This window comes from Echeneis naucrates, chromosome 15 (genome assembly GCF_900963305.1).
Source record: "Echeneis naucrates chromosome 15, fEcheNa1.1, whole genome shotgun sequence".
Classification (NCBI taxonomy): Eukaryota; Metazoa; Chordata; class Actinopteri; order Carangiformes; family Echeneidae; genus Echeneis; species Echeneis naucrates.
In genome coordinates, this window is record NC_042525.1 from 14,377,808 (window position 1) to 14,403,070 (window position 25,263).

The 25,263-nt window shown below is 41.7% G+C and overlaps 2 protein-coding genes across 15 annotated transcripts in view; one reads left to right on the forward strand and one right to left on the reverse strand.

Annotated features, from left to right (window-relative positions):
• The window catches only part of ccdc88ab (coiled-coil domain containing 88Ab), a 53,560-nt gene extending 45,294 nt beyond the window's left edge, over window positions 1-8,266 (forward strand). For 2 of the 6 annotated variants that reach the window (XM_029520480.1, XM_029520481.1), the window contains 7 exons: window positions 181-258; window positions 1,930-2,166; window positions 2,379-2,432; window positions 3,374-3,460; window positions 4,093-4,182; window positions 4,521-4,801; window positions 5,107-6,220. In XM_029520480.1, coding sequence (XP_029376340.1) covers window positions 181-258; window positions 1,930-2,166; window positions 2,379-2,432; window positions 3,374-3,460; window positions 4,093-4,182; window positions 4,521-4,801; window positions 5,107-6,021 — 1,742 coding nt within the window. In that variant the 3' untranslated portion in view covers window positions 6,022-6,220. Of the gene's footprint in view, window positions 1-180; window positions 259-1,929; window positions 2,167-2,378; window positions 2,433-3,373; window positions 3,461-4,092; window positions 4,183-4,520; window positions 4,802-5,106; window positions 6,221-7,338 lie in introns of those variants that run through there. The other 4 variants (XM_029520485.1, XM_029520483.1, XM_029520482.1 and 1 more) reach the window with 4 other exon arrangements.
• A 1,897-nt stretch (window positions 8,267-10,163) lies between these two features.
• Window positions 10,164-25,263, reverse strand: part of LOC115055061 (calcium/calmodulin-dependent protein kinase type II subunit gamma-like) — a 53,431-nt gene continuing 38,331 nt past the window's right edge. For 2 of the 9 annotated variants that reach the window (XM_029520490.1, XM_029520487.1), the window contains 8 exons: window positions 25,100-25,140; window positions 20,963-21,043; window positions 19,138-19,182; window positions 17,226-17,271; window positions 14,957-15,032; window positions 14,714-14,808; window positions 14,213-14,464; window positions 10,164-13,812 (listed from right to left, as the gene is read on the reverse strand). In XM_029520490.1, coding sequence (XP_029376350.1) covers window positions 14,232-14,464; window positions 14,714-14,808; window positions 14,957-15,032; window positions 17,226-17,271; window positions 19,138-19,182; window positions 20,963-21,043; window positions 25,100-25,140 — 617 coding nt within the window. In that variant the 3' untranslated portion in view covers window positions 10,164-13,812; window positions 14,213-14,231. Of the gene's footprint in view, window positions 13,813-14,212; window positions 14,465-14,713; window positions 14,809-14,956; window positions 15,033-17,216; window positions 17,272-19,137; window positions 19,183-20,962; window positions 21,044-24,242; window positions 24,276-25,099; window positions 25,141-25,263 lie in introns of all 9 variants that reach the window. The other 7 variants (XM_029520488.1, XM_029520486.1, XM_029520495.1 and 4 more) reach the window with 4 other exon arrangements.

Below are 25,263 nucleotides of genomic sequence, written 5' to 3' on the forward strand. Positions count from 1 at the left end.
ATCAGCTCTTTCTGCATCGCTCCCCTGGCTGTCTCTAAAAATGTTAACCACATCCTTCTGTTCTGCCCTCCTTTTTCTTTTGTTTTCTTTTCCTCCACCTCCCCTGGGGTTGTTGTCTCGCCCTCTCTCCCCCATCTGTCTGTCCCCTCTCTCTGTCCGTTTCTGGCTGTGCTCTGACAGCAATAAAAAGGTTACCTTTCATGAGGAACAGATCCAAGGACAAAGACAAGGCCAAAGCCATCTACCGGCGCTCCATGTGTAAGAACTCCGTTAGTCGCCACATTAGCCCTCCTCCGCCTCCTCTCTCTGTCATAGTCATGCTAGGAGGAACAAAGAAGGAGCAGTCACTGACATCACGGTGGTTACTGTGTGGGGCTCCTGCAGCGACAGCACTATGCAAGTTTCAGGTTTCAGTCAAGTCTTCAAACCGCCACTCTTTTATTTGGGGAGTCCTTTAAGAGATGTTTTATAGTTATGTAACACGTTTTAAAGTTTAAATTCTGTTGTGTAGTCACTGCACCCCCACGCTGTGTTCAGTGATATCAGTGGCTTGTCCAACCTACCCCTCGCCCACCACCACCCCACCCTCCACCCATGTCTGCCATCTCTACTCCTTCTGTGTAGAGTATCTATCTTTGCTTAGCATTTTTGTGTTCACCGGCATAGTGTCGCTTTTTTCTCACCTCTACCCGATGAATAACACAAACTTCATTAACTTTGTCTGCAAACAAAGAAGCACAAATGGAAGTGAATGAAAAATGTAGGACAATCATTGACAGTAGTATGAAATTTGTCTGCAGTACCCATGCAATTAAATGTTTCCTCTTTCTTAGCTTTGAGTGTCCTCCATCGGAGCTCATATTACAGTTTAATGATGTAGGAATCACTGTGCAATGTGCGACTTACAGGGTAGCTTGGTCATGTTCTCTGTGATTTCATTTTGTGTATAACGAATGAAAGTGTGTGTGTGTGTGTGTGTGTGTGTGTGTGTGCGTGCGCGTGCGTGCATGCGTGTTCAGGCATGAGAATAAAAGAGACTGCAGGGTTGCCTTTCATGCATCTGTGCTGTGTTTGGTTGATTACAGCATGGCTTAAAAAAAAAAATCACCATTGCTCATACTCACCATGGAGGATTTGAAATGGAGCTTTGTCTCTCTCTCTCTCTCTCTCTCTGTCTCTCGATTTCATTTATTTATTTTTTTGGGTCCTCTGTCAGTGTGCTCTATTTCAGATCATATTCTGCTGACATGGACATAGCTTGTGCTGATTCTGGTTGTTAGCTTTTGTGTACATTTCTGCTGCTGCTGCTTGGAGCAGCTGTGCATGGCTCTCTACCCTACAGAGTACAGCTCAGTACACAAGTGCATAAAGGCAGTGGCCTCTAAAGAGGACTGATCTGGCCTGAGGTAGCAATCAATGAGGACAAATTGCACAACGGCCATCTTTATGTACTTAATATCAAATGTGATTGAATGTCTTTAATTACTTTTTTCATAATATTTTGTGCCTGCATGTGATTTTGTTTTTGTCATTTGACAAATGTTCAATCAAAAGGTAACAGAGACCTATTCATAATTTTGATGAAGACATCATCTCAATAGGCTGCTACATTAAGGCAAAGTTAACTCGAAAAAGCCTGAGAGCCCAGGATTACAGCTACTCCTCCAGGCTTAGACAATTTTGAACAGCTTTTCGGACTCTAAAAAAATTAAGTAGCTGTGGCTTCGATGAAGAATTTTCCTCTGGGATTTATGAAGTATTTATGATTTTGATGTGAACTATTTTGCATCCCGAATTTTCCTTAAATGGATTCAAAATATCTGATATTTTAGTCTACGTCATGATTAGGGTTGAGATGATGAAAATTTTGGACAATTTTGTAATGTCCATGTCCTGATGTCACTTTCCATCCCTTTGTCCGCCATTTAGCCATGAATGACCTGCTTCAGACTATGGCAGTGGCAGGCGGCCCCGGAGCTCAGTGGGCAGGCAGCATTGAGAACCTAGATGGTACAGAGGGCGGGGATGTCAGCGGAACGGGCGGCAGCAGGCGTGGAGGACAGCGCATGAAGGAACTCGCCTTCTCCACTAACGCTATCGACTGTGCCACCCTCACTCTACCCAGTTCAGGGCATAGCAGGGCCAAGCTGCGGCTTCAGGTCAAAGGTCAGGATGCTGGTTTCATCTGTATATGATGCTGCAGTATAAAAAAGCCACTGTATGAATTGACATTGGCATCATTGTATGTTTTTATTGCCAATGTGAAAATCCATTTGTGCAGTAAACTCCATATGAAGGCGGTGATCATTTGTGCAATCAGAGGAAAAAAAAAAACAAAAAACAAACTGCTGTAGTATCCGCTTCTTGTGTGTCAACAGGTAACGCCTCCTGCGAGGATGTGGCTGGCTCCTCAGATGACCCCAAAAGTCAAGGTAAGATGGAAAATGAAAGGGGAAAAGATGGATAATTACATCAGTAGTCCAACACCAACCAGGAGTCTGTAGGCCTTTCAAAAATGGAATGAATAACGAATAAAAAGCCTTAAAAGAGCTGGTCGTGTCTTCGACAGTCCCCCCATAAATCTTTGGGCTGCCATCCTGCACTTTGATTAAGCCTGATCTACAGCTGGAAAAGCAATTTTGGTGAGAGAGATCAGCCTACATTGAAAGTAGGATTGACTGAATTCCAATCTTTAGGGCGTTATCCTGGGCTGTTAATCTGTGCTCAGGCAGCTATTCATCAGTCCCGTGCCACTCCTGTGTAGATGACCCAGTTGTGAAATGGCTGCAGATTTACTGACACACATTTGCCGCACTTAAGATAGATCTAAGGCCTAATGCTGCCACTTTTGTTTTGTAATTAATTTAAATGCATTTTGTGTCTGTCTACTCTAGACGTGTAATTCATGGTCCCAAAACCTCATTAAACTGGCTCCACCGGACCTCTGTGCAGCATTAGTGCCCAATCTGGATTCTACTTAGCGATGAGTTCCCCTAATGCACTCATAAAATTCAATACATTGCTGTCAGGACAATATTCCGGTCTGCTCTGTAATGACCAAGAGGAAACTGCCTTCCACTCTCACACCGGACATTACTTATGGTGTATTATCCATCAGAGAGATTCCGACAGTATATGCAAAGTCATTAATGGCAGTTTCAGATACCTTGATTGATTTTTCAAAGGAACTTTCAGATGTTCCAATATTCTTCAACTTGGCTTTCGTTTCTATCTGTCTAAACGACCATGTGAAAATTAAACTTGGCTTCTTTTATATTGTGAGCAACACTAATGAGTAGTGTGATGTGTCCTTCATAGATTGTATGTGTTGCAACCAGGATGCTGTTCTTGTACTGTATGTTTGTTTTATCAGGCCTGCAGGTCCATAGCAGTACTTTGGCTCTGTATCCCTCCCCCACTGAGCTCAGCATTATGTGCAGAGTGCCCTGTAGCATCTGCAGTAAGTGACAGATACTTGGCACCAAATTTCACTCTGGGCTGGTTTCCTAGACATGACACGAATTTTGATACCGATCAGTGACATGAAGGTTCATTTTAAATTCTAATTATTTGTCAACCATGTTGTGAAAACCAGTTGGACATTATTTCACGGTTTACTGCTGAAACTGTCAGATCGAACACGGGAAAAAGGTGCTCCTTTTCTTTCCCTTTCTTTTCTTCTCCTGTTTTGTGTCTACCAAACATATTTTTAAGGCATGCCAATCTCCTTTTACAACAAATTCTCTTTTACTCGTTTAAGTGTCATTTGGTATTTTTTTTCTTTAAGTTGGGTTGGGCCCTGGATTTCGGCGTCCTGGCCCTGTGGTCAGTTTGTGTTTACTAACCGAAAACATTGGGGATGCAGCCTGGCACTGTACCAGCCTTCTTGTCTCTCTGCCTGACATGTGCCATCTGCTGCCCCAGCAGGACACATCAGACTGTTAGCATATACCTATGTGTTACTCTTTGTGTTAGTGAGAACACATGTATGTGAATGTGTGTGTACACACACACATATATATTTATGCATTTATAAAACCTAACTGTGTATGTATGTATGTGCATGTTTCTTCCCTCTTGTCCCTTACCCAGCAATGAGACCATCCAGTCTCCATAGCAACAGGACCACCAGTAGTAATAGTAACAATAACTCCCACCTCATCTCTCCCCTGGAGGGCAAAGGTACGCACCTTCCTCCCTCAACTAACTGCTGCTGTCATCCTCTTTTGTTCCCTTTGCCTTTGTGTTGTAGCCATTAATCAAATCTGGCTGCCTCGTGGGTTTGTTTTTTTTTTTTTTTTTTTTCTATCCAATGGAAAATAAATGCATTTCCTTTTTTCAAATTAGTTTGAGCTCCATTCAGTTGACAATTAGTTTTATTTACCTCTAAAGTCGTATTACAATATTTTGTAATACGTTTCACTTAAATTGCTGTAAATTACCTCTGTTCAGGTTGTAGAAATGGTGGGAGGCTTGGTCAGCTTCTTCTAATTACAAAATCTTGCCTTTTGTTACCAAAGGCACATTGAATGGCAGCGTCAGCAGGCCTCACAGCGAGAGCAGCGGAGAGTTCAGCCTGAGCTTAGACCAAGAGGTGTGGTCCAGCAGCGGCAGCAGCCCCGTCCAGCAGCCCACCTCTTCACGGTCCTCCCATCAGAGCCCCCTGCAGCTGCGCAGGTCGCTCGACCCATCTGCTGCTACAGGCAGCCCAGGCCAGAGCCAGATCAGAAAGACAGGATCCCCAGGCAGTGAAGTACTCTCTCTGCAGCAGTTCCTGGACGAGGGTATTGATCCTGCAGAGGTGAGCCCTTTAACGGAGTCACAACTGATGTGAGACGTTGTTATGTAGGACTGACTTTTGCCAAAACAAAACTCCCATTTTTCTCAATTATGCTTTGGGAGGTTTGCTTTTGCATTAAATAAAATGAGCCTGGTGTTGAAGTGGTAAAAGTGCCCTTGTATCATAAAATAGCTTTATTCATTCATTCATTTTCAACCACGTATCCGTTTCCCAGACATTAAATAGCTCGAAAAATACAATTTAAATAGAAACCTTGAATAGCACTGTATCTGTGTCTGATATTCTGTGTGCTCTGTTCGCTTCAGTCTGGCAGTCAGGAGAACCTCACTGTCGACTCTCCTCGCCTCTCCACTTCATCTGAGGTTGTGCAGAAAGAGCACACTTCTACAAAAGGCCGAGGTATATTACGCTCATCCAGCGGGAGAGCAGCACCAGTCAGCGTGGACCGTCCTCCCAGATCCTCTGGACAACCTGGACGTCCCACCCTGCGGAAGGCAGAGAGCACTCGTGTCAAAGGCTCTGTGCCAATGCGCTCCAGTCTGTCCACACAGGGCAAAGCCACATCCGTCTCTGAGCGACTCAACTCTGCCTCGTCCACGCTGCCCCGAGCCAGCAGCGTCATCTCCACGGCTGAAGGCACCACGCGACGCACCAGCATCCACGACCTGCTCTCAAAAGACAACCGGCAGCCCGTGTCGGTCGATGCCTCTCCTCCAGTCGCTTCCACCAAGGCTGGGGCTCGCTCCCGGCCGACACCTAGTGAGTACCACCCCAACAGTGCCAACCTAAAGGGATCCCTTATCACCCCTACCCCCATGCCCAAGTCCCTCAGCCTGCCTTGCCATAGCTTGGAGGACCCCGACCTCTCCACCCTCGAATCTTTCCTCGGCCCTTCCTTCACTGTAGAGTCAGTGTTCATGGACTCCATTTTTGGTGAGTCAACGGGCAAAAACCTCCCTTTCCTAGCTCTAAACCCTTCTCTAGTCAGCAATATCAGTGGGCCACCTGTTACAAGTAAACCCCCCCCAGCTCCATCCATCCCAAACATGTCCACCCAAAACCAGACCCCACACAGCCAACCCAACGGCCAGATGAGACCTGGCCCAGCCGGGTTGAAAGAGTATAACGAGGCCGTTGGCCCCAATGGTGTGAATAATCCCGACCCGTCACTGAGCCCAGAGGACAACCAGTCTCTGTGGTACGAGTACGGCTGTGTGTAAATGGCAGGCATGTTCCGGCATGCTGATTTTACTCGACTTAAAAGCGACAAATGAAAGGACGAGCAAATGCCATAATCTCATCTGCATGTATTTATCAGATCACTGTTGGGCTCTGTTTGGTGTTTGGGTTTCATGCTTCTGTTTGCTTTGGTGCTTTTTGGGGATTTTCCATTTTTTAGGATTTGTTTCTTTTCGTTGCTTTTTTTTTAAATTATTATTAGTTTTGTCACCTCCTGTTCTGACTTTTTTTTTTTTTTCCCCCCCAGTCCCATTCTGTTCGCCAAAGTTGGGCTTTGATAATTGTTCTTCTCCCCTGCAGCCTTCTCACATGTTTGTTTCTTCATCACATCTGTTTCACTGGCTTTCGCTGTATTAATATCTGTGGGCACACAGCACAGTGAAAGGTTTGGTGTTCAGCTTCAGGTCTAGATGAGCTGCTGCTTTAGCCATAAAAAGATGGAGTCTGATGGAGATGAATCTTTCAGACACAGCTGACACATGTTGGCTCAGAACTCATCTGTCCAATCAAAGTCTTTCAATGTCAGATAATGAATGCACTTTTCTTGTTGCTTATGATGTTTTAGTGTACAGGAGATGAATGCATCATTCACTAAACCGCACAGCTTTGTTGTGTCTCACACCGACCAGAATCATTTTGATTGCTGGGATCAAAATGTTTGTTTATCCTCTTTGTGTTTCTGCTGACGGTGGGTAATGTGTAATTTCCCTGCAATTCCTTTTCTACATGTTAACTGGAGCATTTGCTCTGCAGATGATGGCTTTTGACCTGGTGGACGAAATGATGTAGCTTCATTCCCAGAATGATCTATGGGCAGGATTGCTAAGTGAAAGTTGACAGTGAATGTAGGTGAACGTGACCAGAGTGATCCCAGTTTAGTTTGAAGCAGCTTTTGATTGATGTTGAAACAGAATCCATTATAGTGAAACGTTTGCAGTGGTCAGGTCGTTTTGTGAATGAAGCTTAATCATTTCTTTTTGTATCTAAAAACTTTTATTTAACTGCCCTGACATACCACAACTTGGGATTTGGTTATATTTGAGTACTTTATTTAGAATGACAAGATCTTGTACAGATTGTTGTAATCATTAAGTTATAATCAAAGACGAGCACTGAGTTTTGTGCCAATACTAATGGAACTGTCTGCATCTAGGTCCTTATTTATTTTTGCTTTGGAGCTCTGTAGTTGCTTTATTGTATTTATCTTGTTCTACATTGTATGCAGATAAAAAGTGAATGAAATGTTCTTGTCACTGCCTACAGATGTAACATGCTGTAACGTTGCCTTTGTCCTACAGATGAGGAGGGCAGAAAGTCTAAAAGCAGGAGCGGGGAGCCGCAGCAAAGCTGCTAACCCCCCACACCCCCGTCCCCCCCCCCCCCCAAAACACCAACACCCTCGTCTGTCTACTGCCATGCTGTGAGCGCGTGGTGAGTGAGGGCTGCTGGAGTGGGAGGAAGAGGGGGTGGGATGATTGGGAGGGGGCTGTTCTGTCTTGTCTCCATGGGAACCTAAAACATGGTGTAACAGATGTCGTCCATCCTGCCGTGCACTTGCTTCCCCTGCTTTTCTAAACTGTTACCCCAGAACTCCCCCTCACTGTCCCCGTGCTGACAAACGCCTGTCCACTGACCCCGATGGGACCCGGTCTGCATGGCATACGGGCCATTTTCCCACCCAAGTCCTGCTACAGTTCCAGCATCTCACTGTGTCCTTCCTCCATGATGCTCATTGTGACTTTGGTTAAAGGTGACTGCTGAGAGAAAGTGGCTCCTTCGCTGTTTTCAGGCTGCTTCTTGTTGCTGCATGGCTTTGGTGTAGCACTGAAATCCTTCCCCTTCACCTTCCCTTCAGAATGCATGTCAATGAGGCTGGCTGCCACCTCCTCTCCTCCATCACTGACCATCTTTACTGATACTGATCTGATTTCTGACTTGTAATCTTCTGATTTTTGATTTTTTTTTTTTTTTTTTAACTCTGTCCTTCTGTAACTTCTGTTTTCTTCAACATTTGCTTCTTTATTTTTCTAACCTGTTTCTTTCTTACTCTTTCCTCTCCTGTTTGCTTACCTGGGACTCAGAGATAACGGTGGCCTTGGAGCTGTGTGTCTGAAACCAAGTAGATTTAATCTGCTGAGACCGTCTTCAGTGAGAAAAGATTGTATATCCCAGTTTCCATTTCTTCCCTCTTTTTTTTTTTTTTTTTTAATAACCCAGGACACTTCAGTAGAGAAAAGTGGCCTCTGTCTTTTTTTTTTTTTTTTTTTTTACTTCCTTGAATCAAGGAAACAGAAAAATACTAGAAAGTGTTGCATCAGTTTGTTTGGTTTTCTATGAAGTGGCAGATTGCATTGCCATGTGACGGACTCCTAGATGTTCACTAGACTCTATGGGTTAAGATTGAAGTGCCAATGTTCGCATTTTAGCCAAAAACGCCAGACTGATGACTCGGTTTTGGATCTTCTGTGCAACTTCAAAGTTAGCTGGACCTTCTTCTGCCCAACGCCATGTTCATGTTTATAAAAAATAAACGGGCAGCATGCTCAATCAAAGAGGACATTTAGTCAGACTCTCGTTTTCGAAGCATGTCTGCACCGACATTTCCGATCCAACTTACTGACAGACTGAAGAATCACAATTTGCATGGAGCAATCAGCAAAACACCCCACTTCCTTTTGTTCAATCAACGAGGAGGAGCGTGTTCAGTGGGGACTTAACTTGCCTGGAAGCCAAAAGGAACTGGACTGGAAGCCATTACAGATGTGTGATCGGTGTTTGTTTTCTGCCAATCAGGAGTGACGGTTGTGTGATCTGAGAGTGAGAGGCTCGTCTCGGGAATGTTCCAGGTCACCTATATGACAGAAGGCTGCCATGTTGGAACAAACCTGACACTTTCATCTTAGCTTAAATCGTATATCATACTGTAGATCATTGATAAAGGCAGCACTATCTATCACTTCCTCTCCTGCTTTGAAAAGAAAAAAAAGATAGGAGCTCACTGACTCTTCATTGCATCATACTCTCTTAATGTTGTGTATCTACCTTCTGACTCAGTATTGTCCTGTTCAGAAGTCTGACTGGAGTATAGGTGGCCTGTAACTTGCCCGGTACAGACAGAACGTGGGCACATTCCTGTTGCTGTGACGTTGAACATGATGTTGACGAGACCCAGTGTTTTCTTCCTTTTCCACTTTTACAGAAATCCATTTGATGTAAATAAAACTCATCAAGACTATCATGTTTTCTTTTTGTTTTGTGTTAATGCTGAGTGAAAGGAGACCAAACGGCTGTTTTCACCGTTCCTTGTTTTCCAACATGGCAGGTGAGATGCCATCAAACAAACCTTTACAGTGGTGGAGGGAAAATTTCCCTATATTCTCGTTTCCTTTTCATCTTTGCACTGCGTTGAACATCTTGGGAGAAGGTTGCATGCATACAGTTAAGATTGTACTGCTGAAACACATTAAACATTTAGTGTAATACCAGTCTGACATTCATGAAGGTTATATATATGACTTCATTTCCAGCCGCTTTCTTCTTGTGCTATGTTTTGAAATATTCTTCTTACTGTCCTACATTGTCAACTGTACTAACGACTTATATTATCTGTTGTCATAAAAAAAATTTGATAATTTGACCTGGCAGAATCAGACAGAGCGCTTTAGTTGTAGTTAATTGTAGCTCCATGTATACATTTATTTTGAATGTAGGACTGATTAATATGTTGCTCACTATATGAACTGAAGTGGACTAAGTAATAACTCCTTCAGTGGTATGAGATGTGGCTGACATAACCCACAATGCAACTCAACCACTGACCAAATCCGAGTTAAAGTGCAGACCTGAGCAGGCTGCTCAAATTGATTTTCCAGTTCCAAATTCAGATATTTGGGCTCTTTAGCCACAAGCGATATATTTGAGGTAGATTTAGACTTACTCTAACACAATTCTTTCTCATCCATTGAATTACTACAACAAAAGATTCAAGTCTCAACAATATGCCAAAGTCCAAAGCTGAGCTGTTCATTTACAATAGAAATGTAGCAGTTGAAAATAAAAACATTTGAAATTAATATTTAAACTCTTGAAGAAAGAACCACAAACACCTGTTAGTTTTCAATGTATGATTTTTATTAACTGTATGGTCATGCAAAAATCCAGCATCCAATTGATACTCAGAGTATAGACACATGTAGCCCCTTCAATATAAGGTTACAATGCAATAGATTTATTTATAAAGGGGTACACACAAGCTAAGGCTTTTACTAATCTTCTATGCATTTTAATGAGATAGCATTTGATTTTGTTATCTCAGACAGAGCCATTTCATAACCTAAAGGATGCAAGTAACACAGATTTCCATTTCTTAATCAAGTAAACAGTGAAAAATTAGCAGAAAGTAGACATGCATATTTCTTCCATTTGTAAAACTGCATATATAGTGTTGCCGTTGAGGATTGTGTTTTTGTCTTTTTCAACATTTGTTTTAAGTGTTTCAATCTTTTTGCCCCCCCCCCCCCCCCGCCAGTGACAGTCAGGTAATGTTTTAATCCAACATTTTAGAAATGTGCCAAAGTATCTGAACTACACAGTTGCCATTAGTTTTCCAAACATTTGAGTGTTTAAAAACAAAAAATTCTATGAAGCAAAACCAGAGAAAGTCATTGTGGACAGTCTCTTCTAATAGTCACGCTGTGTAAAGTCTATATTTGGTCTCATTTCTTATATACATTGGCACAGGTCAAAAGTCAGTACCCTGTTACGACTCTAAATCTTTAACACATTACAGCAGATCTCAGTAACACTTCATCTCAGGCAGGAAGATCACTTTCAGCGAGGGCGGGTCAAAGTAACTAATTATTTAAAATTTTATTCTTGCGGAATTTGTGTGACCTGACTTAACAGAGAAATTTACAGTTTTCAAAACTCGTGAGTTGACCAAATGTGACCTTGTGGAGTTTTCTTGTAATTACTCTTCACTGGCTTTGTCAGCACATGGTCAGAGGAGTCAGTGACAGAAATGTGCATCTCATCACGTGCACATAAGTAACTAAAAAACACTGATGCAACTGCATATGAAGAAGATTTAGAGGAGTCACTGCACCAGCTGCTGCTACCTTAAATTCAGAGGTCTCAGAATGGACAAGTGGCCTTAATGATGGCTCAGGTCCATTTAGTGCTTCAGGAAACAACAGCAAAGAGCCCTCACGACAAAACACAACGCAGCCAAAATGATTGTTTTATATCACTGCCTTTCCTGCTACAACATCCCAAATGTCTTCTTAAAGGTTTTGCTTCATACTATTGCAACAATGCTGATTTCAACTTGAGCCAACTGTCCAAATACTTTGGGCACGCTCAGTATGTGGCTATCCATTTCTTCTGATCAGTTTTCCAGATAACAAATTGATCACTCTTTGATTCAAACACTCCCATGACTGTGTTGTAATACACAGAGAGAAAAGCATCTTGTCAGATTGGTGGCATCAACAGACAACTGGGCCGACACCCACAGCACAAAAAGAACAATTTAGAACCATAAAAACATCACACATTTTTTTTTGTACTGCTTTTACAACGCATTGTCATCATGGTGCAAAATGTGGTGAGAGGGCACAGTTTTCATGGCATGTCGGATATGTCACAGGACAAGCACAGGTGGTTGATACAGAAGGACGAGCTCACCTATGATGCACAACATTGTTAAAAGTCTGCCTGACCGTGCCAGCGTCCATTCATAGACATGATATGTGATCAGTTGAAGCATCACGGTGGCTTCTGCTCGTAGATGACTTGTAGCGTGTGTGAGTTACTGTGCAGCAGCTCAGCACAGACATGACACACAGCGGGCCTCATCCTTCCGTTGGTACAAAGTCACAATCACAAAGTTTCTACGACACAGTGAAAAAACAGTGCTGCGAAGTTTAACCACTGACACAGAGATGTGGTTTTTTTCCCCCTTAAAGGGAGAATCTTAGATCCCATGTGCTTATGTGATTTTGTAGATTTTAATATGATTAGCCACAGAGGAGCACATTTCAGCCTTCAGCACGTATTGATCAGTCTGTAAAGGAACAACGGGCACAGTTTTAAAAACAGGTTGTGGCAGTCGGAGCCTGTTTAGTCCAAACCCTCATTTTTATGGTTCTGGCTAAAACAACTGCTAAAATATCAACATCAAAACACTAACAACTGTAACAGCTACAACAGAAACAGTGACAAAAGGGACCAAATCCATTGATTGCCATCAGCGAAAATCCCACAAGCCCTCTTCCCATGATGCTGTGTTTTCGTCCAGTTCTTCAGCTGTATTCCCTTTTTAACATGCTTTTCATAGTGCCAGGACTTCACACAGAAGTACAGCAAGCTAAGACGGACAATATACACATTTTAAGAACACAGTCAAAACAAGTGACAGGCATAAGGGTGACATCATCATCATCATCATCATCACACAGTATGGTGCTACAGCAATGGGACAGGTTGGTGGACAGTAACACAGTGACAGATGTGCAGTGTGTCGGAGGCAGGACTGATTACTGGAGTAAAGGGGCAGAGGTAGGGAGGAAGGGAAGGATTCTGGCAAGCATAACCTGAAGTTGCAGAAAGGTTCGCTCACTCAGCGGAGCGAACACAACAGCATCAAGTCCTAAGTGTCTGTGCAGAAACAGTACAGGCCATTAAATAGAAAAAATAAATCGTGCTTCACATCAAAAATACACTACGACAGAAAATCAAACTGAAACCTTACGAGGGTGTGTCTGTGCTTTTACAATAGGTAGTTCAAAGAAGCGAGGAGCTTTAGACTTTGGCCACTTGCGCCTCCCAGTGTTTGATGCCAAACACTGCAGGGCAGACAGATGATGCATTCTGCAACTTCAGGATGAGCTGCCTGGACGTTATGTCTAAAGCTCGAGAAAGGTTCGACCCTAATGGCTGGAGCCCAAAGACCTTGAAAGGAGTGTGTGTATTTACGCCTCGGGACCTTAACTCCCCTCCCTGAAAGCAAATCATGTTTCCCTTTTTCCACCCAATATAAATATCTATCTATACACAATTCTATTAAATAAAATCCCCACCTTTGATTACAAATGATTGTTTTTTCCAACACAAAATACTTTACATAATTCAGGAGATAAAAATCAACAGCTTAACGCATAATACAAAAAGATAAAATAAAAATAAAGGTCCCTTCAGTAACATACCACACCGGCTAAACCCCTTTAAAACATCGTGTACAGATGCTCAAACCTGACCCTTCAAATCGCTGTTGAACTCTGATATGCAGTAGATATTCTGCCACTCTCAAGACAGAAATCAGTTTTCCACTAACTAAACTGCCCAACCCCACTTTCACTACACGTGTTAGGTGTACTTGTTTTAAAACATGTTAATACTTTTCCAGACAGCAGACAAAACAAGGAACAGGGAAATAAAGGCCATGGGAGAAAAGGACCAGGACAGCACCACCCCTCTGTTGCCACCAGAAGCATGCACCACCTGCAAGAAGGGGCAGGCCAGGCCCCAACATCATCTAGCTAGGGTTGGACTGGATTTGTGTTGGTCGGTCATTCAGTCCAAGCTTTTGATATATTCTTTTTTGTTTTCATTTCTTGTGTTCTTAGTTTTTTTGTTTTGTTTTGTTTTTTTAAATGTAGTTTCACCCGTTGTGTTTTTACACCTTTCCACACAGCCTCTTCTCGGGCAGGATCCAGGTACCAATCCAACCACAGAGAATAAATGCTCCAAACAGCTTTAGAGTTCAGGCAAAGCTGGACAAGGAACAACACAATACAATGTTAGTGTGCAAACTGAATGGAGAGAGCTACAAAACCTCCACTTCGTGAGGTGGAGAATTACAGCCAACTGGATTTATTTGTTCAGGATTTGAGAGTAAAGGTTGCGCAAATTCCACGCAGCCGATAATTAGTTCAACCAGTGCCGCCTGTCTGCTATGCAGAACTGCTCTGCTCTGTTTTTGGTCAAGCTTCATTCACAGAAGGCTCTTACAAAAGAAAAGAGCAGCAGACAAAACATTACATTAGATTAGAGGGGCCTATGACAGAAACGCAGAAAGAACTGGTGCATCCTGCTAAAGAAGTCAACAATGAAGTTTCTCTGCTTCAAGACTGGAGGCGTGATAGTTTTAAAACGCGACGCAAATCAGCTTACCTGGGCCTGGGGTGCTGCTTCACTGCAGGGGTGCTGCCGGTGCTCCTGAGCAGTGGAAGTGCACGTTGAGCCATTTGGCATCCCGGCGGTGCCATACACGTGTCTCCTCTGACTGGCAGGAGCGCGGCCGACCCTGGCTGTCGATGTACTGCGTCAGGCGGATGTAGGCAATACAGGCAGCATCCTCGCCGATCAGATGGACGTGGGGGTTCAGTATGGTGGTGTGCACAGGCTTGCTGTTTTTGCTCAGCACTGCAGGTATGGAAATATGCAGGATCACTATTTTTAAATTGACTCATCACGTCACACTGTTGTCTACAGTTCATTTGGGCTTGGCGTCACTGGCTTCTCCTTTCATCCATTTTATCTTTGAGTTTAATCAGAACTTTCTCATATCTTTTTATTACACATCAGATTATTTTAGACTGAATGATTCTCAACAACGTTTCTGTGAATTCATAGAAAACTGAAAGACAAAATTGAGGTGAAAACTGTCCTTACAGTTCTCAAAGTAGAATTTGTGAAAGTCCATGCCTTCCACCAGGTTTCCAAGAGCTTCGGGCTCAAAAGAAGTCAGTCCAGGGTCACAGATTCTCCTGTCAGAAGAAAACACAGGGAAGCTATCAGTTTACCATTTATTGGATCTGATTTATTCTTCATAAACAAGGCTGAATAGAAGTATGAGTTTGAGGTGCAAAAAAAAAAAACAAAAAACAAACAAACAAACAAAAAAAAACAACTTACATGTAAGCCTCAAAATCCCCATTGTTTATGGCTTCAATCAACTGCTCTGTCATCTTTATTATCTCCTGTTTACGAGCTGGAAAGACAGAGAGAGAAACAAAGAGAGGGGAGGAGGGGAGACAATCAGAAGAGACTGAAGAAGGTCAGAAATAGTTTGAACATGCAAGCTCCCACTGAGTATCAACTGCACACCTCTGACATTTGAAAGAAGCTCGGCACACTGGCAGCTCCTCTGCTAAAAATGACAGTGACATTTGAAGTCAGCTTGTACAAAGCACACCATACTCCGCTGTCCATGTTACATCCAGAAAACCCTTTAACGTTTTGACCCCAAGAAATTCAATTTAAAAAAAAAAAAAAAAAAAACTTTTCAACTTGGGTCACAGTTGAAACAACCTGAAAAATCTTTCACAGACAATTGCATGCCAATTGCACAATTCCAAGTCCACTGATAAAATACATACATGTTGTGACATTTAAAACCATAAGATTATGTGGGGAAAGTGCAAGTAACTATTAAACACCAAAAAGTATGACAGTGACACGAAGATCGTGAAAATGGAAATGCACCACACCACAAAAAGACGAACTGCAGACACGCAGCACGGTTTGTGGTTGGATATGCTGTCAAATACTTTATTCCTGTGACATGCAACTGCTGAGTCATGAAAGCCTCCACACTTGCATGTACAATCACAGTTTTGAGACAAAGGCTGTTTCTTTCTTTAACTGTCGGCCATCAGGAGGCAGATAGAGAAACAGATGGTATGAGATCTGCTTCAGGGGCCTTCACACAAGAACCACACAACCTGGCTAGCACTGACTGAGCTGCTGGGCTGACTACCAGCATAAAATAAACATATATTCAATAAAGCTGAGAAGCCATGTACATAACTGCTTACACTGAATTTAATTTATTTATCCTGCACAAAGTTGATGAGGCAGTGATTAGGAAGGATAAGAGCAGAAATCTGCAGCCAGGCCTGGACACCAGTAGATGGCAACACAGGAGAGTTCAAACTGTCCATTTTTGGAAAGGTCAGCACACAAGTGCCTGAGCTGAGAGATGAACCAAGCAAGCTGCTGCCAACTTAGAGCTGGGTGGCAGGCAGTGAGGAGTCAGGGTTGGGGTCTGTTCCTCAGTAAGGCTGCACTGTTTTAATATCGCAGGCTGTTCTCACAACAAGACAAACACACATTTACAAAACTGAACGCAGAACCTGAGCTGTAAGCTATAATCTATCTATATTTTGAATAACTGATGTTAATGCTGAAAATGATTAAAAACTCAACCCCCTCAATCCTAGGCTATTAAAATTTCCCCAACATAAAAACAAAAGCAGCAAAGCATCAGATTTCACAAGCTGAAACTATTTCACATATTTGCTCCAAAATGTCATATTTGCAGTTTTTTCCTGGAGCTTTTATGTCAAGCAAAGCCGACTCAGAGCTTCATCTTTGAGACTCTTATACTGCACATGTAGGAGCTGATGCATGCAAGCAGTGTTTAATATGTATATGAGAGAATACAAGAATAGTTGTATTGCATGTGTGCATTCATCCTCAGAAAGAGAGAACAGGAGCAACAGCCTTTAGATCCTGTCAGCGCAGGTGAACATGTAAACCTTCAGCTTGATTAACTGGATTAACTCTTCTCTGGAAAGCTGCGGGTTGCTCTGTCCCACCTCATCCAACTGAAAACAGCTAAGCGTCATCCCTGAGAAGCAGATTAATTACAGGCTCAAATGGTGTGTGTGATGCTGGCTTGCACACCAGGACACACCAAGAGTCACGATGAGGCAGAGGTACCCACGTATGGCTGGGAGTGGTGGTGCCATCCTGGGTCTGGGAGTTAATGCTGTAAAAGCAGCAGGTCCTTGCTCTGAACACAGCGGTGTAAACTGTATACATATCATGGAGAGTCTGTCCCCCAAGGCTGTGGAGTGATTGAACACGACGGGCAAACAGACAGCAACAGCAGCTCAATATTTTACGCCATATCCTGTATGTTCAGTGCTTATGAACATACAAATCGCATTTGTCGGTTCCTGTCATTCTGACAGACATGTGTCAACAAACTATTGAAGTCGACTGAAGGTTAACAGCTGAAACATCTACACAGCATACATGCTTTGCCTCCAGAAAAGTGAAGAAAATCAAGAAACTGAGGAAGTTGAGTCTATTGTAATGTCTCTTCATCTGATCTGGAAATATAAAGCGAACACGAGTCATGCGGAATAGGTGAAAGTTTGACAAGTACCTTTCCTACCTTTCATCTCCTCCTCTTCTGTGTTATTGCAGCTCTCGGTGGAGCCCTGTCAGACAGAGAAGGTTGAGACAAGAAGGACAACGGACAGAGGAGCGAGTAGAACGAAGGGAAGAAGGAGAAAGGGGAGGAGAGACATTGCAAATCGTTTTTAGCAAGTAAGGTGGGTTTAGGGTTAGGGTTGGCTGCACAGATACACAGATGACCTGACGGAAAGATGGACAGGGGGACCACTCCCTCCCAGGAGCACAAACCAGCCAGGACAGCAGCGAGGGAAGCACAGAGAGCCACACATACTGTATCAGAGCAGCAAAGTGTGCGAGCAATTTGAAATCCTGTTGCTCATTTTAACAGGAAGGTATGGGCAAATGTAGCTTCTAAGCCACAGCAAAGAAGCCAGCGTTGCAGTATTTGTGAGAGAGGGGTTGATGTAAAAGAATGTGTCTAACAGCATGGACATTTCTAGGAATATTACTAATTTTCATCCTAACATGACAGCAGAAATAGAGAGGCTTCTGGTTTCTGTGGGTAAATTTGAAGATATTGTTCTTGCACCGCTGTTAAATACTGCCAGATTTTCTCTGTAATGGTTTTATATAAATTTATACCAGCTTTGACGCTGTATGAATTCTGAAGGATACCACTGGAGTAATTATATACTTTGACTCTTTCATCAAATTAATTTCCATGTTTTCCGTGACCTTAATCAGACTGAGACATGAAGAGGCCATTTTGTTGGCTGGGCTGGGACGATGACGAGATCAGCCTTAGAGAAGTGACTGGAAGATGACGTTCTTTCATCCATCCATCCATCCATCTATCTATCTACATGTCAGAGACAAAACGTCGCTGTGAGCTTGTGGAGGTCAGGAACAACAGGTATGGTTGACTGATTTCTGTGCAGCAGTGATGTGAGCAGCCATGATAGTTGGATTATCATTGGACCCAATCATGTGGTGTATATCACAGAAGGAAGGGTCCCTAGTACTGACCCCTGGGGCACCTCTGTGGGGACAGGATGCGATAAGGATGCTTGTCCTTGCCATGACACATTGAAGGAGAAGCAGAGTAAGATAGGATTCATGTACAGACAGGAGGATGTGGTAGGTCACCATGTCAAAGGTTGCTGATTGGTCCAGCAAGATTGCAATATAAATAAAACTGAGGACTGAGAGGAAGCTCTAGCTGCCCTCAGGGCTTCATTCAAAGGCAGCAGCTGTTTGAGCGGAGTGGCAGCTCTTATAAGTAGTGAAAAGCCATTCAGTCAACACTGGGTTCTGAAGTGTGAGGCAATTTTTTAAACAAGATTGAAATTACCTCCAAGTTGAGCAAATTTAATTAGTATTATATTACATGTTAACAAAAAAAAAATCTAATCATCAGCCAATCAATAATTTTCCTATATTTTTCTATATTCTGAGATGTTGAAGAAATAACAGATAAAATTCTTTCTCGATGGATGGTTGGTATGTCACATAAAGAAGATTAGGTCCAACACACAGTGCTACTACAACATATCTGATTAGCTGATTAGTTACCTGGTTCCACTCAGCTCAACGTGAATTCATTGTTCTAAAGCAAAATCAACTCCATATTATATTTTTCTAATTATCTGTAAAACTAAATGGTATTTTTTATTTATTAACTGCTGACAATATTAGTGGGTCACAAGTCTATATTTATTCCAGTGTCTCTATAATGACAGGATTTTACAGGATTTGAAATACCTGTGAAATTGTCTCTGGTTGTCAGTAATTAATGAAACATGCTGCCAGTAACCAGCTCACTATGATGTATTAACATGTACACACATTCTCTTTTTTTCAGTGGAATATATTCGGAGAAAATCCCCCATGAGTCACCTGCGAGTATTAGTAGTGGCTGGTGACTACCGTTGGCAGAAGGAGCGGCTTACCTTGGTGCCGTCAGCTGGGTTGTGTACAACAGTTGTCTGGGCTTCCTGAAGGGAGGTAGGAGACACTTTACCATGCAGGGATGGAATGGGTGAGGGTGACACGAGGATATATCAACATATTCCATGGCCAAAAACATACACGTGTGCACACACCAAAACAAAGCACAGAAGCTACAACGCAGAGGCTGCTGGGCATTTATGGTGATTAAACAGAGAAACTCTGGATGTCAAAGCGCTCAGTGTGCATCTGATCCCAGTCAGCCTTTTGGTTTCAGGATAATTTCAGGATCTCCAAAATGCATAAAAACAGCCAGAAACACTTAAGGACCCACCCAGGGCCAAGACTGAGGAGGAGGGTTCTGTGTCTGGGTTACACCGGCATATCCAGTTTGTTTCAAAATAATTGCAGCAGATTATTGTTCTATCATAATTGTCATTTATAATTGTAACTTATAATAACCGTACATTTGGGTTTTGCCAGCTGCTATCCTACATCATAAGTCATCACTCACACTGCTTCATTCATGGCAACTAAGAAATAAATCAAAATTACTGTGTGAGGACTATTCTTAGCAGATTTCACAGAGACTGTCCATTTTTGTATTAACACATGCTTATAGTATCTAAATAGTTGAAAATGCTAAGACAGTGCATACACGGGTTAGGGTTAGAACTATGTGAGTTATTCCTCATCGACACTTTCCATCCAACATGTTGTAAATGCTGTATTAGATATATATGGACTTCTCATCCTCAATCTTGACCAGACAGCCGAAGCATTCAACACAATGCAAATAGCTCAACACTGCAAAAGTACAACACTGCTTGGAAAACACACCCACAGTATAGTGCTATCAGTCAGTTACACACACATGATCAGGCTCAGGTCCATGATCAAGACTGGACCCAACATCCAGGTACTGCAACCTTAGATCATGCAGCCCCATCAACGGTATACTGGATTATGGCTAGGTAGACACCACAGGATGTCGTCCTGACTATGGGGAATTTAGACTGGGAAATTATCACTGGCTCTAGAATGGACTTCTCAAACAATAGCTGTTGACGAGACATTTGGCTTGCATTAACTTTAGATTCTGTTATATACGTTTTGTGTTTGTATTTGTTTGACCAAGTTGTTCAGATCTATTGTGTATTTGGTTCAATCCAGTTACTTATATGAATCCAGGGGCTGCATCTTCATGGGATTATGATGTCTTTATTGCCTGTCTACACCAGCTGTTCCCGTTTTACCCAGAAGGCCTCATCATTCACAATTCATACATTGAAGAGCAATTTGTAAAAGTGATCTTCAGCCTTCTTTTGATGTAGTAGAAAATTCTGCTCTCTAAGAATTTGCGATAAGCCTGTTACTTCAAAGGGAAAGCATCACCAAAGCCCAGGCGATACACTTCAACACATAAGGAGACAGCAGAACATGGCTGCTGTTGTACTGCAAAATGAGAGTCATTTGTCTGCCTGTTAATGTTCTGTATTGTGTAAGTATATCAACGTGAGCGTGTCCAGAGGAGGTCTGGGTAATACATGAAACAGCGGAGACAATCAAAGGAACAAACCATTCGTTCAATTTCAAAGTGGCAAAATCCACCGCCAACATCACTATTCGTGTTCACACCAGAAGCAGGGAGGCAGAGGATGAAGGACGAGGGAGAGGACGTGGTGCAGAGAAGATTTTACTCAACATGGGATGTGACAAAAAGATGAGGAGACAGAACTAAACATTTAAAGATGGAAACACTAAAACAATGCTGTAAAAAAAAAAAAAAAAAAGGAAGGTGAGAGAAACCAAATAGAGATGAGGTACCATTGGTGCTGTAGATGACATGCTGCTGTCTTTGGTGCTGCTGCTGCTTACTACACTGTTTTTACTGTTGTTTCCCTGCGACTGGGGCAAAGAAACACAACACAGAGTGACTCCCACAGCTGCCACTGGCTAAAATCCAGAGACTACCCCGTGGGACTCTTGGGTGGAAAACAAGAGCCTTTGAATGGCCAATAACACTATTCCATATAGTCTGAGTATGATTTTAAGCTGCACAATCTGTGACATGAAAGCGCATGTGGGAATTGAGTGCTACATGGGTTTATCTGAATATTGCTATCAATCATCTGCTCCATACTGCACCGTGCACTTTAAGGGGCAGTGATTGTAGCTGTGCTCTCCTGTAGGTCTGTTGTGTGTGGAGCCTCAGAATCACCTCTTAATCTTCAACGTTACCCTTCCTTTGGTTAAAAACAGATTTACTGTCCTGCTCCAACTGACATGAACAGATTTTGTTCAGAATCTGTGGACTGAGTGACTGGAGGGCTGGTAGAGTCTATCATCCTGGTGAATGTCTACATTAAATGTCTACAGCTTTTGCAGTCTCTTCCACAACATAAAAAGTGAAGTAACAATACAGAACAGTTAGTAAGCACATGCATTTTAAAACAATGAGGAAACTTTCAGACTGGATTTTGGACCACAGCACTTTTGAAAGAAATCCCAGGTTAGATCGAAAACAAGTACCAGCGATTAGTAGCTAATTCCTGGCAGCGACGCAGCTCAACCGTGTTTAACAGGTTCAAAAAATAAATGTATAAATATGATTACCAGTCCAGGTCTGTGCATGCAGTGAAAGGCCTTGATGAAAGGTTTTTTCTGCAATTGTGGGGCGACCATGTGTGCATGTTTAGAAATGTATACTGCTTATTTTACATCAGCTCAATGATGCCCCTGAAGTCTCTTTGACCCACAAAATCATTTGAACATTACAGCACCTGGTTAGTTTTCCACACTAACATGAACAGACCCTGTTCATTGCTTTGGCTGAATTTTGACAGCTTGTGCCATAAGTCTATCTAACGTTGGGGTTGCATATAATAGGCAATAATTAAAAAAGGTTTAAATTTGAAGTGTAAGTGTAGTTTTCAGACTGTTTGTATCAGAAATGTAAAAATCTGTCAAACCTGGTTTGAATAAAGAAACTCTCAACAGTCTCCCCCAATCTATTAAAGGATATGTGACTACTTCTTACAAGTGTAGTGGTGAGCCCAAATATAAACAGCATAAGGTTTACTTAAAGTAAAGGACACAGTATCTGTCAAATTTAGTGGTTGAGTTGAATACAACTGACAAATTAAAGTTATACATTTTAATTATACTTGAGAGGTATTTACAATATAAAGAACCGGTCAGTGTTTTAATACTCAGACCACGGACTGACATCAGTGTGACACTTAAAAAAAAAAGATTTTTTACTTCAAATTTTTTCTCTTATAAAGGAAATCTCTTTTTGTAATTTGAAAAACTGTGACGAGACCTCACAGAAAGATGAGAGCCGTTGCATTATGGGAACTGTATGATCTATTGTTTTTGGCGTTTGACCCAGCCGGCAACTAAAAGCAAGGAGATCTCAGTCTGAGCTACATTAATTTTAATCATTATTGTTTTTCCTATGAGTCATCTAAGATAATAAGTTGGACAATAAAATATAAAATCCTTCCTTATTTTGGTCCTGTCCTCTCAAAGCATGCAAGGCAGCGTTGTGGCTCTGCTGGAGAAGGGGGGTGTAGATTACACTGTAGCCGCTGATTGTGTGGGATGTGTGATGGTATTAAGAAAACAATGTCTAATCTAGACTCTCTCTTCAGCCTGTGGCTAACTGGAGGGGAAAGAGATGCTTCTTGAATGTAAATTAGTATTTCCAGAAATTTAAGAGGTGTGGAAGAGAAGATTACATCTATAAAAGGTTAAGAACAAAATGTTAGGGTGCGCCGGTGGCATAGTGGGTAGAGTTCGCACCCCATAAAGAAGAGGCTACAAGAACTAAATGTTTGGAGGCTTTCCTGCTGCCTACTCCAACTCTGAAGAGAGTGAATGCCAGAGTGTGAATATAAAAGCATTTTGGCAGTCTCTGTGGCCGACTAGGAACATCTTCTAACAGAAAAGCTAATATGTAATGCTGAGACCAATGAAAACTACAGCTCATCTTTCTTTCACAGTACTCCAGGGTTCACTGAGGCACGATGGTAGACTTGCAGCATTTTAAAGTTTTTCAATGATGTCACATGACCGAAGATCTGTTTAGAGCTGTTTACGGAGGTTAAATGTCCTTTGTGCTGCTAATTGCTCTTATGTAATACTTATTGAACCAGAAAACCTACAAACAAACCATTTTCCTACAAACTCATTATCAAAACTTAGCTACTTAGATCCTATATTAGTGCCAGCTAAAATGTGTCCATCAGTTCATGTTTAGTGATAAAACATTCAGCATTTTGGATGATTGGGTCTTTTGTTGAGCAGACAATACTATCCATTCAGAGTTTTGGTGAACTGTCCAACTATCACTTTTATTTAGATTTTTTATTTTAGATTTTTTTTTTTTTTTCAGAATTACTAAAACAATTTATCTGTGACTAACCCAATCAATTTTTACTTTATTACTTTATATATACCAGTAAGGATCTAATAATCACTACTTAACATGTATTACTTTGTTTTTTGTTTTTTTTTTTTTCTAGCTAAACCTCCATAGTTTGACATACAACTTACAAATTTAATAAAAAAAACACTGAAATGTATATAAATGAAAATGAAAAAAATGAAAATTCTTATTTACCTTTTCATTATCTTATGCACCACTTATAATATGCAGTGTCATCCCAAGTCTGATGTGCCTGAACATGTCACTGAACTGAACTGACAGCTGTTTTATTCATAGAAAAACAGGAAATAGTAAATAGTTAAAATTTCTATCTTGGTAAGTGAAGTAGAATGCTTGACTTTATCCACAAGAAGATGGTTCAGACAAGGATGACTGGAAGGGGATGTGTGCATTTCTGTGTGTGTATTTGTCAGGTGTTCAAATGGTTTTGGTGGCACTTATGTCAGAAGGGATGCAGAGATGTTGGATGAAACTGCGAAATCCAACAAAAATAAGCAAGACAACAACTGTCATAGATGATGCCTCAAGCATCTCTTGCCAAAAGAAACACAATGAAACAGAAGAGAGAGCAAACGGCTGAAGGGGGAAAAAAGACTCAGTAACAAGAAGAGAGAGACAAAGAATAAGTGAATGAAATGACAGAGCCAATCTCACCATCAAACAAACACTTGAGCTGGACTTCCTTTTCTGACAGACAGCAATGGAAAGGAGGAGGAAAAAAATAAGGGGTCACCGGGAAACAAGAAACTAATCGAAAGAGTAAAAAAGTGAAGCTGCCAAATTGATCCCAGAAAGATAGAAAAAGGAAACGGCTGCAGAAGCTTACACAGTAACAATGATGAGACAAAGGGATACTAGGAGGGTTTAGTAAAACTGAATTTATTAAAGCTGATTTATTTATTAAGCTATTAATAAATAAATCAGCTGCAAAAAACAATACAGTAACGTAATTTTTAAGACAATTGAAAGATTTAAATCACTGGTTATACAGTTTATTAGTATAATGAATTTTTGGAGAGGTGAAGCTAGTTATTGTTCAAGTTACTTAATGAAACTGGAATTTCATTTTGGCCCTTGTTGATCATGGCGCCTCACTGCATGCATTGACGCTGACTTTTGGTCAAAACAAAATGAGCACCAAGACGTGATGGTGACATTTTAAAAGACTATTATTCGTTCTTGTCCCTTATTTTCACTCGAGTCGAGTCGATTTACACCTGTGTCACACTTAACTACTGACTCACCAAAAGCAACTAGTTCATTTTTCAGTTGCCACAAATATGTTTTGATCACACGTAATATACGTCAGAAAAACTACAGAGCACCAAAAAGCAAAGGCAATCCAAATTAAATAACATACTGCTTTTCCATTTGCTCATAAAATCAAAGTTATATGTTATTACAGATTAGTTAGGGTGACAGACCAGAAGGAAGACAACAGAGGACAGTAAGAGTCAGAAGGACAGACAGAGAAAAGTCAATAAACCCTTATGGGGGGTCAGGGAATTTACCTTCACGCCATCCGACTTCTTGTTTAGTAAGGTTTTGCATGCTAAAAGAAAGAAAGAAAAGATGGTTCAGGTCAGTCATAGAGCAGGAATTTTCCCAATATACAGTGACATGTTTTAGATAACTCAGTCAGTCGGACAAACACAAACACACAGTGACATAAAGA